Source organism: Chiloscyllium plagiosum, chromosome 3 (assembly GCF_004010195.1).
Source record: "Chiloscyllium plagiosum isolate BGI_BamShark_2017 chromosome 3, ASM401019v2, whole genome shotgun sequence".
Taxonomy (NCBI): domain Eukaryota; kingdom Metazoa; phylum Chordata; class Chondrichthyes; order Orectolobiformes; family Hemiscylliidae; genus Chiloscyllium; species Chiloscyllium plagiosum.
In genome coordinates, this window is record NC_057712.1 from 50,970,433 (window position 1) to 50,984,936 (window position 14,504).

General features: G+C 41.1%; 1 protein-coding gene across 6 annotated transcripts in view; it reads left to right on the top strand.

Moving 5' to 3' along the window:
- The window catches only part of fam135a (family with sequence similarity 135 member A), a 310,864-nt gene that overhangs the window by 144,751 nt on the left and 151,609 nt on the right, over window positions 1-14,504 (top strand). For all 6 annotated transcript variants that reach the window (XM_043681729.1, XM_043681723.1, XM_043681738.1 and 3 more), the window contains one exon: window positions 11,155-11,281. In XM_043681729.1, the coding sequence (XP_043537664.1) occupies window positions 11,155-11,281 (127 nt within the window). The remainder of the gene's footprint in view (window positions 1-11,154; window positions 11,282-14,504) is intronic.

The following is a 14,504-nucleotide window of genomic DNA, read 5'->3' on the forward strand; positions in this document are numbered from 1 at the left end:
GGAACTATAGACTGGTGAGCCTGACCTCGGTGGTGGGCAAGTTGTTGGAGGGAATCCTGAGGGGCAGGATGTACATGTATTTGGAAAGGCAAGGACTGATTAGGGAGAGTCAACATGGCTTTGTGCGTGGGAAATCATGTCTCACAAACTTGATTGAGTTTTTTGAAGAAGTAACAAAGAGGATTGATGAGGGCAGAGCGGTAGATGAGATCTATATGGCCTTCAGTAAGGCGTTCGACAAGGTTCCCCATGGGGGACTGATTAGCAAGGTTAGATATCATGGAATACAGGCAGAATTAGCCATTTGGATACAGAACTGGCTCAAAGGTAGAAGAAAGAGGGTGGTGGTGGAGGGTTGTTTTTCTGACTGGAGGCCTGTGACCAGTGGAGTGCCACAAGGATCGGTGCTGGGCCCTCTACTTTTTGTCATTTACATAAATGATTTGGATGCGAGCATTAGTGGTACAGTTCATAAGTTTTCAGATGACACCAAAATTGGAGGTGTAGTGGACAGTGAAGAGGGTTACCTCAGATTACAACAGGATCTTGACCAGATGGGCCAATGGGCTGAGAAGTGGCAGATGGAGTGTAATTCAGATAAATGCGAGGTGCTGCATTTTGGGAAAGCAAATCTTAGCAGGACTTATACACTTAATTGTAAGGTCCTAGGGAGTGTTGCTGAACAATGAGACCCTGGAGTGCAGGTTCATAGCTCCTTGAAAGTGGAGTCGCAGGAGGATAGGATAGTGAAAAAGGCGTTTAGTATGCTTTCCTTTATTGGTCAGAGTACTGAGTACAGGAGTTGGGAGGTCCTCTTACAACTGTACAGGTCATTGGTTAGGCCACTGTTGGAATATTGTATGCAATTCTGGTCTCCTTCCTATCGGAAAGATGTTGTGAAACTTGAAAGGGTTCAGAAAAGATGTACAAGGATGTTGACAGGGTTGGAGGAATTGAGCTATAGGAAGAGGCTGAGGCTATTTTCCCTGGAGCTTCGGAGGCTGAGGGGTGACCTTATAGAGGTATACAAAATTATGAGGGACATGGATAGGGTAAATAGGCAATGTCTTTTCCCTGGGGTTGGGGAGATCAAACTAGAGGGCATAGGTTTAGGGTGAGAGGGGAACGATATAAAAGAGACCTCCGGGGCAACCTTTTCACACAGGGGGTGGTACGTGTATGGAATGAGCTGCCAGAGGAAGTGGGAGGCTGGTACAATTGCAACATTTGAGAGGCATTTGGATGTGTATATGAATAGGAAAGGTTTGGAGGGATATGGGCTGGGTGCTGGCAGGTGGGACTAGATTGGGTTGGGATATCTGGTCGGCATGGACGGGTTGGACCGAAGGGTCTATTTCCATGCTGTACATCTCTATGACTCTATAACAGTGTTGACCTCATTGAGCCTTTTTATTACCTCTTCAAAAAACTCTCAATTTAGTTAAACATGATTTCTTTTTTAGGAATCAATGCTGATTCTTCCTAATCAACCCACCTTTTTCCATGTGATTACTAATTCTGAATAATTGTTTCTACAAGCTTCCCTACCACACAAGTTAAAATGACTGGTCTGTAATTGTTGGGATTATCCTTCCAAGCATCTTTCAATGAGGCTGTAATGTTGGCAATTCTCCAGTCCACCTGCACAGCCCCTAAGTCCAGGGGGCACAGAAAGATTATGGCCAGGGCCCCCTCTATTTCTACCCTCACGTCAGTTTGAAATCCTTGAATGCATCTCATTTGGCCCCAGTACTTTGTCATCTTTAAGTACCAGCAGTTGATCCAAGACTTATTTTTTATTAATTTTAAACCCTTCTGGTGCTGGAATATCATCATCTTCATCATGGCCCGGGCAGTATCTACTTCTTTTGTAGACAGTTGCAAAATAATTATTTAGTTCCTCTGTTATAACTCTGCCTCCATGTGTAAATCCTGCTTTTTAATTTCTAATCAGCCCTACTCCTCTTAACCACTGTTTTTCTGTTTGTGTGGCTATAGAAGACTTTGGGATCCCCTTTATGTTAGCTGCTGGTCTCTTCTCATAATTCCTCTTTGTGTTTCTTATTGCTTTTTCACCTCTCCGCTGAATTTTCAATATTCCTCCTGTTTCTCAATTATTATGTTCTACCTTACACTTGTCATAAACATGCTATTTCTTTCTCATGTTAATTTCTACCTCCTTTGTCATCCAAGGGACTTTGACTTAATTTCTCCTACCTTTCCCATTTTAGAGAATATATTTTGGCTATACATGAATCGTCTGTTCTTTGCCAGTTGTTCAGTTACTGTTTATCCTTCAATCTTTTGTTAATGTTAATCCAGTCAATCCTGCCCAGCTCTGTTTTTGCCCCATTAACATTATCTCTCCACAGATAATCCAATTTCTGTGGATTATCATTCTCCACCACCGTCCTGAACCTTGATGGCTTTCTTAAAATGTTCTCCCACTGACTCTTAATCTACTTGACCCTCATTTCCAAGGATCAAATCCAACAGTGCATCCTTCCTTGTTGGATTGCACACATTGTGCTGTAGGAAACTCACCTGAACACAATCTATGCATACTTGTCTTGCTGCCTTTTACACTACCTTTATCATACTCTATTTTTGGGTAATTGAAATCCCCCGTTTTAACTACTGTATGGTATTGGTATTTCTGTGTAAATTCCCTGTGGATTTGTTCCTCTGCATCCTTTCCACTGGTTGATAAAACTACACTGAGCAATAGAACTGTACTCTTTTTATTCCTTAACTTATTTCTTAGTGTTTATGCAGCTAGGTTCCTTTGAAGTGCCTTCCAATCTATGACTTTTACAACATAGAATGACAAGGTCAGCAGACACATGGAAACCACTGCCTGCAAGTTTGCCTCCAAGTCACCTACCATCCTCTCTTGGAACTATATCTCCATTCTTTCATTCTGGCTAGGACAAAATCATGAAACTCACTTCCTAACACCATTGTTGATGTACTCATATCCCAAGGACTTCAGCGATTAAGAAGGCAACTGTAATCACCACAGGCTACCTTTAATTCAGCATGATATCTCAGTGGTTAGCACTGCTGCCTCACAGCACCAAGGATCCGGGTTTGATTCCCACCTCGGGTGACTGTGTGGAGTTTGCACATTCTCCCTGTGTCTGTGTTGGTTTCCTCCGGGTGCTCCGGTTTCCTCCCACAATCCAAAGATATGCAGATCAGGTGAATTGACCATACTAACTTTCCCATAGTGTTAGGTGCATTGGTCAGGGGTAAATGTAGGGATGGGGAATGGGTCTGGGTGGGTTACTCTTTGGAGATCTGTGTAGACATGTTGGGCTGAAGGGCCTGTTTCCACACTGTAGGGAATCTAATCAAGTCTAATCCAATCTAAATCTCACACACAATCATGTCTTGAAACAATGATTTAAACTTTATGGCAGGTAGCAACCAAAATAAGACCCATCAACTAAGCAAGTTTAGCCTGACAGCCAACTTGGCTATTACCCGATTAATGGTGGAACTTGGCCAGATTCCACCAACAACGGTCTGTCTCTGAAAGTGTCCAGGGATCGATCCTTATGCAGTGTTGTTCTCCAGAGTTCTATTAAAGGTGGAGTTTATGTTCAATTCTTATACGGATTTTGTCCTTCAGGTTATTGTTGAATTCTTATAAGTTCTTCCATCCAAATTACTGCATGTTTGCAGCTTGCCTTCTGAACAGAAGTAGCTTCTTTGTTCCTTTTAAATTTGGCCTTAACTGTCTGTTCGAAGACACAGCTTTCCTGTAATTATCTCCATAAATTCTTCAACAGGGCAATCTTTGTCCTTTGTGGCAATAAAGTGTCCAGTTATCAAGCAGGTGTTAAAGCAGTTTTGTTCATGCATCCTTGACGACTCCTTTTGCTAATTGCTTTCAGTTCCACCACAAGTTAGTCCTTGTCTTTAATAGTTTATTCCAGACATGCCGCTTTTTTGCATGTGTAACATTATCTTTTGTTGATTCATTCAGTCCATGAACAACTATTAAAGTTCTGAAGTCTGTAACATTGCACAGCTCATTACCTGCTCCTCCAGGGTAATTCGTGAATGGCAATAAATGGTGACCTAGCCAGCATTGTCTACATCCTATGTACAAGTAAAAGCTCAGATGTGATCTCATCAAGATCCTGCACCTAAATGTAGTAGGACTTAACAAAAACAGAATTTGCTGGAATAGCTCATCAGGTCTAGTAGCAACTGTGAAGAGAAATCAGAGTTAATGTTTCGGCTCCAGTGAACCTTCCTTAGAACTGATAGTAGCTAGGAAAATATTGGGTTTTTTAATGCAGAAGATGGGGTGGGGGGTAGGGAGTAAAGAGTAAACAATAGGTGGGGATAGAGCCCAACGAGAGAGAAAAACAGTTGGACAGACAAAGGAGTGGATAACCATCTGGCTAGGAGGGTGAATAGCTGTTGATAGAGATTGTTCGTGGCTGACAATGGCTTGTGTGTGCTATGTGATCCCAAGGCCTGGTGTGCGGGGGTGGGAGCTGGGACATAGGAGAGTTCAAACCCTAAAGTTATTGAACTTGATATTGAGTTCTGAAGGCACCAAGTGGAAAAATTAGGTGTTCTTCCAGCTTATACTGAGCTTTGCTGGAGTACTGCAGCAAGCATGAGACACCGATAATGACCAGGTAACAGGGTGGTGTGTTGAAGTTGCAGGCAATTGAAGCTCAGGATCATTTTTTCCGGTAGAACGTAAGTGTTCTGGTAAGTGGTGACCTAGTCTACACTTCGTTTCCCCAATTGGAAGAAACCACATTGTGAGCAGCGAATGTGGGACTTCTTTACCTTGTAAAGTTCTAATGTTTTTATAATAAAGCATAATGCGCAATTTGCTTTCGTAAATGCTTGCTTGTGTGTATGTTAACACAAGTTAATTTGCAGAGCAATCCAGATAGAGTAGATAAGAAGAAACCACTAGATGTAGGGCTTTCAAAAATATCCAATAAGGTGTCCCAAGGATCTCTTAAAATTAATAATTATAGTATTGGGAGTAATAGCACTTTTTTGGATGAATTGGTTAATGAACTGAAAACAGAATAGAGATAAATGCATAATTTTTTAATTGGCAGGCTATAACTAATGGGAAGACTAGCTATTTATGGTCTATATCGGTGACTCGAATGACACAAATTGTAATAAATTAAAGTAAAATAGTATGAGATGGAAGTATGAGATACAATAACAACACAAGATTTGGGAAACTCAGTATTCCATCAACATCTGTAGAGCGAGAAGCAGAATGTTTTAAGAACCTGCAGTTCAGCAGATGATAGGGACAATGTTTCACTTTCAGAAAAAGCTTGTCACTGAATCTGATGTGACTGTAAAAATGTTAGCTAACCTTTGGTTCCATGTTGGATAGGGACTTTAGCTATTTGTTATATACCTGTAGAAGCTGTCCATTTTAATAATATTTCTTGCTAACCTGTATTCATAGGAATATAGGAACAGGAGCAGACCATTTAGCTCCTTGAGTTTGCTCTGTCATTCAATAAGATAATTGCTGATCTGTGGCCTAACTCCATATTCCTGCCTTGGGCCCATATCCCCTGATACCTTTGTTTCATAAAATAATTGTCTATTTCAGATTTAACAATTGAATTAGCATCAACTGCCTTTTGAGGAAGAGAGAGTTCCAAATCTTCACAGCTCTTTCCGTATACAAGTGCTTTCTAACATCTCCTGAATGGTCTGGTCCTAATTCTGAGACTTCGCCCCCGCTTCTAGAATTTTCAACCAATGAAAACAGTTTATCTTTACGTACCCTGTCTGTCTGTGGTTAATATCCAGAAAACCTCAATTAGATCACTCGCTAACCTTCTAAATTCTAGTGAATAAAGGCCCAATTTGTCTAATCTCTTCTCATAACTTAACTCCTGAAGTTCAGGTATCAACCTTCTAAACCTGTGTCGAATTCTCTCCAGGACCTTCCTAAGATCTGTTCACAGTACTCTAATTGGGATCTAGCTAGGGTTTTGTATAACTGCAGCATTACGTCTTCATCTTTATTCTCCAGCCCTTTAGATGTGAATGCCAGCATTTCATTATCAGCCTTGACAATTTTTTGCACCTGAACCCCAAAGTGTCATTGGACATCACTGTATTAAACTTTGTGCCTTTAAAAAAAACCTGAACTATCCTTTCTTGGTCCAAAGTGGAGAACCTCACATTTGCTTATATTAAAATCCATCGGCCACAGCTTTGCCCATTCACCTAATATTGTCTGTAATTTTGCCTAATCTATCAATATCCTGTTGCAATTATCGACAGAGTTGCCTGATTTTGTGTCATCGGACAATTTGGAAATAATGTTTTTTCAAGTCATTAATGAATATTGTGATTAACTGAGATCAATTCACATCCCTGCGGTACACCATTAATCACATCCTGCCAATTAGAGCACTTGTACATTGTTCCAACTCTGTTTCCTGCCACTCAACTAATTTCCTATCCATGTCCATAATTTGCCCTCAATTCCCTGGGTTTTCACCATAGATAACAGTCTGTGTGGGACTTCATCAAAAACTTTCTGGAAGGCCATATAAACAACATCCATTGACTTACCTCTGTACACCACCTTTATTAGCTCTTGCAAAAAAAGAACGGCATGATGGCTCAGTGGTTACCACTGCTGCCTCACAACACCAGGGTCCCAGGTTCGAGTCTAGCCTCGGGTGACTCTCTGTGTGGAGTTTGCACATTCTCCCCGTGTCTGCGTGGGTTTCCTCCGGGTGCTCCGGTTTCCTCCCACAGTCCAAAGATGTGCAGGTTAGGTGAATTGGCCATGCTAAATTGCCTCTAGTGCTAGGTGCATTGGTCAGAGGGAAATGGGTCTGGGTGGGTTACTCTTCGGAGAGTCGGTGTGGACTGGTTGGGCTGAAGGACCTGTTTCCGCACTGTAGGGAATGGAATCTAAAAAAAAGTTAAGATTTGTCAGACATGCCCTACCTTTCATGAATGCATACTGTCTCTCTCTCTCTCTCTCTCTGATTAACTTAATTTTTTTTTAAGTGACCAGTTACCCTATCCTTGATTATAAAGTCCAACAATAACCCCACCACAAATATCAGGCTAACTGGTCTGTATTTTTCTTGTTTTCCTCTGTCACCCCTGTTAAAGAACAAAGTGACATGAGCAAATTTCCAATCCAGAGGTACGCCACCTGAATTCAGGGAACTTTGAAAGATTATGGTTAGGGCATCCGTAATGTGTTCTCCTACCTCCTTTAACACCTTTTGGCAACATTATTAGACTCTTTCTTAAATGCAATGCTTGAAAAAAATGGCAGGAGTTTGCCATTGAGCCACTTCACCCAGCTTCATGTTCCAACTAGATAATACCTTATTTTCTCCTTCAACACTATTTTCTCACATCGTTCCCATGTCCCTTGATGTTTTAGTTTCAAGAAATCTATTGAATATACTCAATGAACCTACATTTCCGTCTGGATATCTTTAATTCCTCTTGTTAGCAACAGTTGAAGCATCTTTTTCATGGGGTTTTTAATTCCTTAACCTTTATGAAGGAACCTGTATTTGTTACAATTTATGAATTCGTCATTTCAGTGTTTGGTATTGTGTATCTACCATCATAGTTTTTTCAAGTAGCTTTCCAATCTGTCATAAATAACAGTCTCCTCACACCCAATACTTATTGGCCTGGTGGAAAATCACAAAGCCTATCCTGGGACCGTGACCCTTGATTCTATATCCTAAACTCCCCAACCAGGAGAAACATTCTCCCTGCATCTACTTTGTCTAGCTCTATTAGAATCCTGTATGTTTTGATCCGATGCCCCTCATTCTTCCCCCTTCCACTCCACCAAGGATATGCAGGTCTTTGGACTCCTCCATCGTCAGACCACAGCGAAACGACGGTTGGAGGAAGAACGCCTCATCTTCCGGCTAGGAACCCTCCAACCACAAGGGATGAACTCAGATTTCACCAGTTTCCTCATTTCCCCTCCCCCCAGCCTGTCTCAGTCAAATCCATCAAATTCAGCACCGCCTTCCTAACCTGCAATCTTCTTCCCGACCTCTCCGCCCCCACCCCAGTCTGACCTATCACCCTCACCTTGACCTCTTTCCACCTATCACATTTCCGACGCCCCTCCCCCAAGTCCCTCCTCCCTATCTTTTATCTTAGCCTGCTGGACCAACTTTCCTCATTCCTGAAGAAGGGCTTATGCCCGAAACGTCGATTCTCCTGTTCCCTGGATGCTGCCTGACCTGCTGCGCTTTTCCAGCAACACATTTCCATCTATAGTGAATACAGATCCTGTCAAACTAATCTCTCTTCAGGACAGTCCTGCCATCCCTTGTAATGGCTTGTGAATGCTCACTGCACTCCTTCTATGATAAGTATATCCTTCCTTAAGTAGGGAGACCAAAATTGCACGCAATACTCCAAATGTGGTCTCACTAAGGCTCAGTATAACTGCAGGAAAACATCCCTACTCTGAACTCAAATCCTCTTGCTAAGAAAGCCAGCATGGTGTCTGTGGAGATTGAAACAAACTTAATGTTTCAAGTCCAATATGGCTCCTGTTCAAAACTGTCTGCCAGCATTTCTGCATTACTAATAGAAATAGTTTTTCTTTGTCTGTCTGACTTACAATCACACCCTCCTTTCCTAGCCAGAGAGGTGTGACTGACTCCTGTGTGGATAAATGACCTCTGATATTCTGCAATGCCTGTGCTTCCAAGAATCCAGCTTAACAACTTGAACTGAAGTACCCTTGGACTGCATTTTGCAGTCACAGTGCTCTCCTCAACTTTTTATCTCATTCTATACTGGAGACAATCTTTTGCTGTACTCCATTCCTTTCTGCCTTAATTTTAATCAAACGAATAAAATGTTTTAAAAATGGGAGCACCTTTTTTTAAACTGCACAGATTCATGATCTTTATGCTGTTCCTTGCTTTTGCTTATTATTCCTTTATTTCATTTACTTAAATATTACTTATGTATGAAAAATGTGGTGCTGGAAAAACACAGCAGGCCAGGCAGCATCCGAGGAGCAGGAGAATCGACGTTTCAGGCATAAGCCCTCATTCCTAAAGAAGGGCTTATGCCCGAAACGTCGATTCTCCTGCTCCTCGGATGCTGCTGGGCCTGCTGTGTTTTTCCAGCACCACATTTTTCAACTCTGGTCTCCAGCATCTGCAATCCTCACTTTCTCCTATTACTTATGTATGCCTGAATATCAATTCAGTGATAAATCAGGGGTCACAGTCTCAGGGTACAGGGTAGGACATTTGTTTTTCCATCATTTGTATCAAAATCTTCTTGTCAGTTTCAATTTTGTCACCTCCGTGATTAATTAAACACTGACCTTTATAATAAATTATATACTTAAACTTAAGTTATAAAAAAAATTCATTGTGATTTTTCAAATCCTCTGATATAGCTTTTCATATTTAAAATAATTAAAAATAGTTTTTTCAGTTTTTTCCCTATTTTATAGTGGCCTTTTTTCACAACTGCTTCACCTGTATTTTATGGCTTTTCCTCACCATCACTTATCCCACAGTGACAATTCATTTGAAGCAAAGGCTTTTTAATAAGATATAGGAGCAGAATTAGGCCATCCAGCACACTGAGTCTGTGCCGCCATTCGATCATGGCTGGTGTGCTCCTCACCCTGATGTTTCTACCTTCTCTCAACCCATTACCAATTAAAGATCTGTCTAACTCCTGCTTAAATTTACCCACTGTCCCAGCATCCACTGAGTTTTGGGGTAGCGAATTCCACAGATTCACAACCCTTGGGTGAAGTAGTTTTTCCTCCACTCTCTTTTAAATTTGCTACCCTTTATCCGAAGGCAATGACTTCCCATCCTAAAAAGCATCTGCTCCACGTCTATTTTATCCATACCTTTTATCATCATGAATACCTCAATTTGATCTCCCCTCATGCTTCTAAATTCCAGAGCGTATACGCCTAAAGTGTTCCATCTCTCGTTTAATCTGTAGTTTGAATTGAGTATCTGCTCTACACTCTTACAGTTTATGCGTCCTCCATCTTGGTTCTAAGGGTAACTGATAAAATGAACTTATGCAGATTTCTTTAGCAGCATAAAACTGGGTATACATTCTGAATGAGAAACCTGCAGAATATCTGTTGTGAGAAATTAAAATGTTAACAAGTATTAAGGTGGTTGTGTTGTGGTCTTGTCACTGGACCAGTAATCCAGAAATACAGGCTAAGGGTATGAATTCAGATACAACCATGATAGATGGATGCAATTTGAATTCTTGAAGGAAATAAAAAGCTAGTGTAATGGTAACAATGTAACCACAGATCATTGTCATCAAAACCCATCTTTGGAGAGGGTGCAGAGGAGGTTCGCGAGGATGTTGCCTGGTATGGAGGATGCTAGCTATGAAGAGAGGTTGAGTAGATTAGGATTATTTTCATTTGAAAGACGGAGGTTGGGGGGGTGAATGATTGAGGTCTACAAAATCATGAGAGGTATAGACAGGGTGGGTAGCAAGGAGGTTTTTCCCAGACTGGGGGCCTCAATTAGTAGGGATCACGTGTTCAAGGTGAGAGTGGAAAAGTTGAAGGGAGATATGCGTGGAAAGTTCTTTACGCAGAGGGTGGTGGGTGTCTGGAATGCGTTGCCAGCAGAGGTGGTAGAAGCAGGCACAATAGCATTTCAGATGTATCTAGACAGATACATGAATGGGCAGAGAGCAGAGGGATACAGATCCTTAGAAAATAGGGAGCAGGTCTAGATAGAGGATCTGGATCAACGGAGGGCCAAAGGGTGTGTTTCAGTGCTATAATTTTCTTTGTTCAGCTGGTTCGCTAATATTGCTTTATGAATGAAATCTTCCATCCCTACCTGATCTGACCTGTGAGTGACTTCACATGCACAGCAGTGTAGTAGACCCTTAACCAGTGCCACCCACATCCCATGAATGAATGAAAACGAAAATTTATTTTGTACTGTCAAAATGTATTGTACTGCTGTAGAGTAAGTTTGCAAAGGACCCAAATTGTATTAAGGCTATTATAGAAAAGTTACAAGAAACAAAATCTGTTCCCCATATTGATAATTTGGTGATTGTCAGTTGGACCTTGTGTTGATATTTTATTTTATTTTGTTTCCTATTTAGCTTTCCTCGTCCTGTGAAGAACACTTGGTTAAACAGGAATTCCCCAGTCCAAAGCAAGGATTATAGCATTCCTTCCCTCGAGAGTGTGGTTTTTGGCAGTAACTATACAAAACAGCTGTCGCCTGATGTAAGATAACATAATCCAATTTGTGCTCACATAAGGGTTGAACAGAATTATTTTGTAACTGTGCTTTACAAAATGCTTCTAACATTCTAATTTTGGCCCACCTTTTCTCAGTCCCAACCCTCAGACTCAGCACCGCCTTCTTGACCTGCAATCTTCTTCGCGACCTCTCCGCCCCTACCTCCTCTCTGGCCTATCACCCTCACCTTAACCTCCTTCCACCTATCGTATTCCCAACGCCCCTCCCCCAAGTCCCTCCTCCCTACCTTTCACCTTAGCCTGCTTGGCACACCCTCCTCATTCCTGAAGAAGGGCTTATGCCCGAAACGTCGATTCTCCTGCTCCTTGGATGCTGCCTGACCTGCTGCACTTTTCCAGCAACACATTTTTAAGCTCTGATCTCCAGCATCTGCAGTCCTCACTTTCTCCTACTATTTCATCATTAATTAGTCATATTTCTAAGATCAGAATACTGTGGATACTAGAAACCTGAAATCGGAATTCTAACTGTTTGGTGGTCTCTGCTGAAAAAAATAGATTTAATCTTTCAAGTCTGTGACCTTAGATCAGAACTTGGAAAGTGGGTGGGACAATAATAAAAGGAGGGTTTTTGATAGGATAGAATACAGGAGAGATTAAAAGACAAAAGAGTTAATTTTCCAAGTCTCAAAGGAAGGGGAAACAAGATGTGCCTATGACTGAAAGCAAGATTAGAGGTGAAAGAAATACAAAGAAACATAAACTAAAATGGGAGAACAGAATTTCCTGTTTGAACTCAGTATTGAGTCCAGAAGGCTGTAGAGTACTTACTTCAAACTTGCATTGAGTTTCACTGGAACAGTACAGTAGTCTGAGGACAGAAATGTTGAGAGTGAGAGCAAGGTGGAAAATCAAATGACAAGTTAGAAACTTGATTATTGTTGCGAATTGGTGCGTGTAAAATTGTAAATTAGGAGAAAGCATTGCATGATCCCTTTAAAAGATTGTGTTTTTTTCGATGCTTAGAGTTAAAATGGCTGTCTGACCAACAGCAATTTTACAAGGTAAGTCTTTTTAAATTTAGCCAATCAATTTAAATCAAGCCCTTAGGTATTGGGCGGCACAGTGGCTCAGTGGTTAGCGCTGTTGCCTCACAGTACCAGGGTCCCAGGTTCGATTCCAGCCTCGGATGACTGTCCGTGTGGAGTTTGCACATTCTGCATGGGTTTCCTCTGGGTGCTCTAGTTTCCTCCCACAGTCCAAATATGTGCAGGTCGGGTGAATTGGCCATGCTAAATTGTCCGTAGTGTTAGGTGCATTAGTCATCTGGGTGGGTTACTCTTCGGAAGGTCGGTGTGGACTGGTTGGGCTGAAGGGCCTGTTTCCACACTGTAGGGAATCTAATCTAATCTAAAAACTAATTAATTTTAAATCTGATGGTTTTGACAACCTATCTGTTTGTAAGAAATTAATCGATCATCAAGGGTATAAAAGAGGTGGTCATTTGGATAATTGATGAGCGCCAACTGGCATCAGAAGAGTGAACAACTTTTAGCTCTCAGAGAAAGGACCATCATATTAATAGAGGTACTGCAGTAGTCTTAGCTAATATTCCAGACAGCAGAAATTACAGAGAGCATTCCTGACACAAGAACTGACGCAAGAATTTTAAGGAGGAATGCTTTCCTGAAAGAAGATCAATCGTCATTCCGAAAGATGAATACTAGTTGTAATTTCGAGAGTCTAAATTCTATTATTTTGTTATATAAGTGGGACTTATATTTATTGAAATAGCATGCCATTATGATTTTGTTTTATTGGGGAATAATTAGTAGTAAAAGGGGAATTGTTTGGTTTTATTAGTAGTACTATTAATTTGTTCACTGTCGTAATTAAGGATTTCATTTCATTTAACCACTGCTTTATAACAGATCGGGGGGGGGTGAGAGATAGGTGAGACCACTTTTCACATTTTTTTTAAACAAATGGCAAGGCGAGCCTCTGAGTGTTTCGATTTTAGTTATCAGAGTGGTATCGACCTCCATTTCATCATATTTACAGACTGATCAGAGATATAGTTCAAAGTGGTCATACATTCTGTGTTTGGCCTCCCTAGTGTAGAGATGATAAAATTGTGAGCAGCTATTGTGGTGGACTAGATTGAAAGAAATATGCATACGTTATTACTCTGCTGTGAGGGAATGTTTAGCATCTTGGAGAGTGAAGAGAGAGGAGGCAAAAATATCGGTATTACTTCTCCTGTGTTGGTCGAGAAAGGTATCATGGGAAGAGGATGTGGTGTCACCATGACTTTCACTGGTTTTCATCATACGAGACATCAGAACAATTATAATTGAAATCGAATTTTTAAATTTGAATCTGAGTTGGCTTGTATGTTATAAGAAACAAAGAGCAAGATGATCAAAAGAAACAGATTGAGAGACATGACAGTGGAGAAAGAAATGACTTAAAACAATTATAAATAAGCAGCCTCAAAAGACCAGTTTTTGACAGGCCTAGTACTGAAGACTTTAATGTTTTTGAAGTTGATGGTTTGCTTACAGACTTCAATAATAATAATATGCATATGTTAAGTGATTATAATGAGCAAAGCTCCTCAATGATGGAAGAGCCTAGCGTGTCAGCAAACGATAAGGCTGAAGCATATGCAGCAATTTTCAGCCAGAAATGCCAAGTGGATGATCCATCTTGGTCTCCTGCAGTGATCCCCAGACTTCAGCCAATTTGATTCACTCAGCGTGATACAAGGAATGTTTGGAGGCACTAGATGCTGCAAAGTCTATGGTCCCTGACAACATTCCATACATAGTACTGAAGACTCCTGAACTTGCTGCTCCCCTAGCCAAACTATTCCAGTACAGTTACAGTATGCTGGCATTTACCCAATAATGTGGAAAATTGCCCAAATATGTCCTGTACACACAAAATAGGACAAATCCAAACTGACCAATTAACACCTCATCAGTCTACTCTCAATCATCTGTAAATTGATGGACAGTGTCATCAAAAGCGTTGTCAAGTGGCCACTTCTCAGCAAAAGTCCGATCACTGATGCCCAACTTAGGTTCCACCAGTGTCACTCAGCTCCTGACCTCATTACAACCGTGGTTCAAAATGACAAAAGAGCTAAGTTCCAGAGGTGAGGTGAGTGACAGCCTTTGACACCAAGGCTGCATTTGAAAGTATGGCAACAAGGAACCTAAGCAATTCTGGAATTAATGGGAAT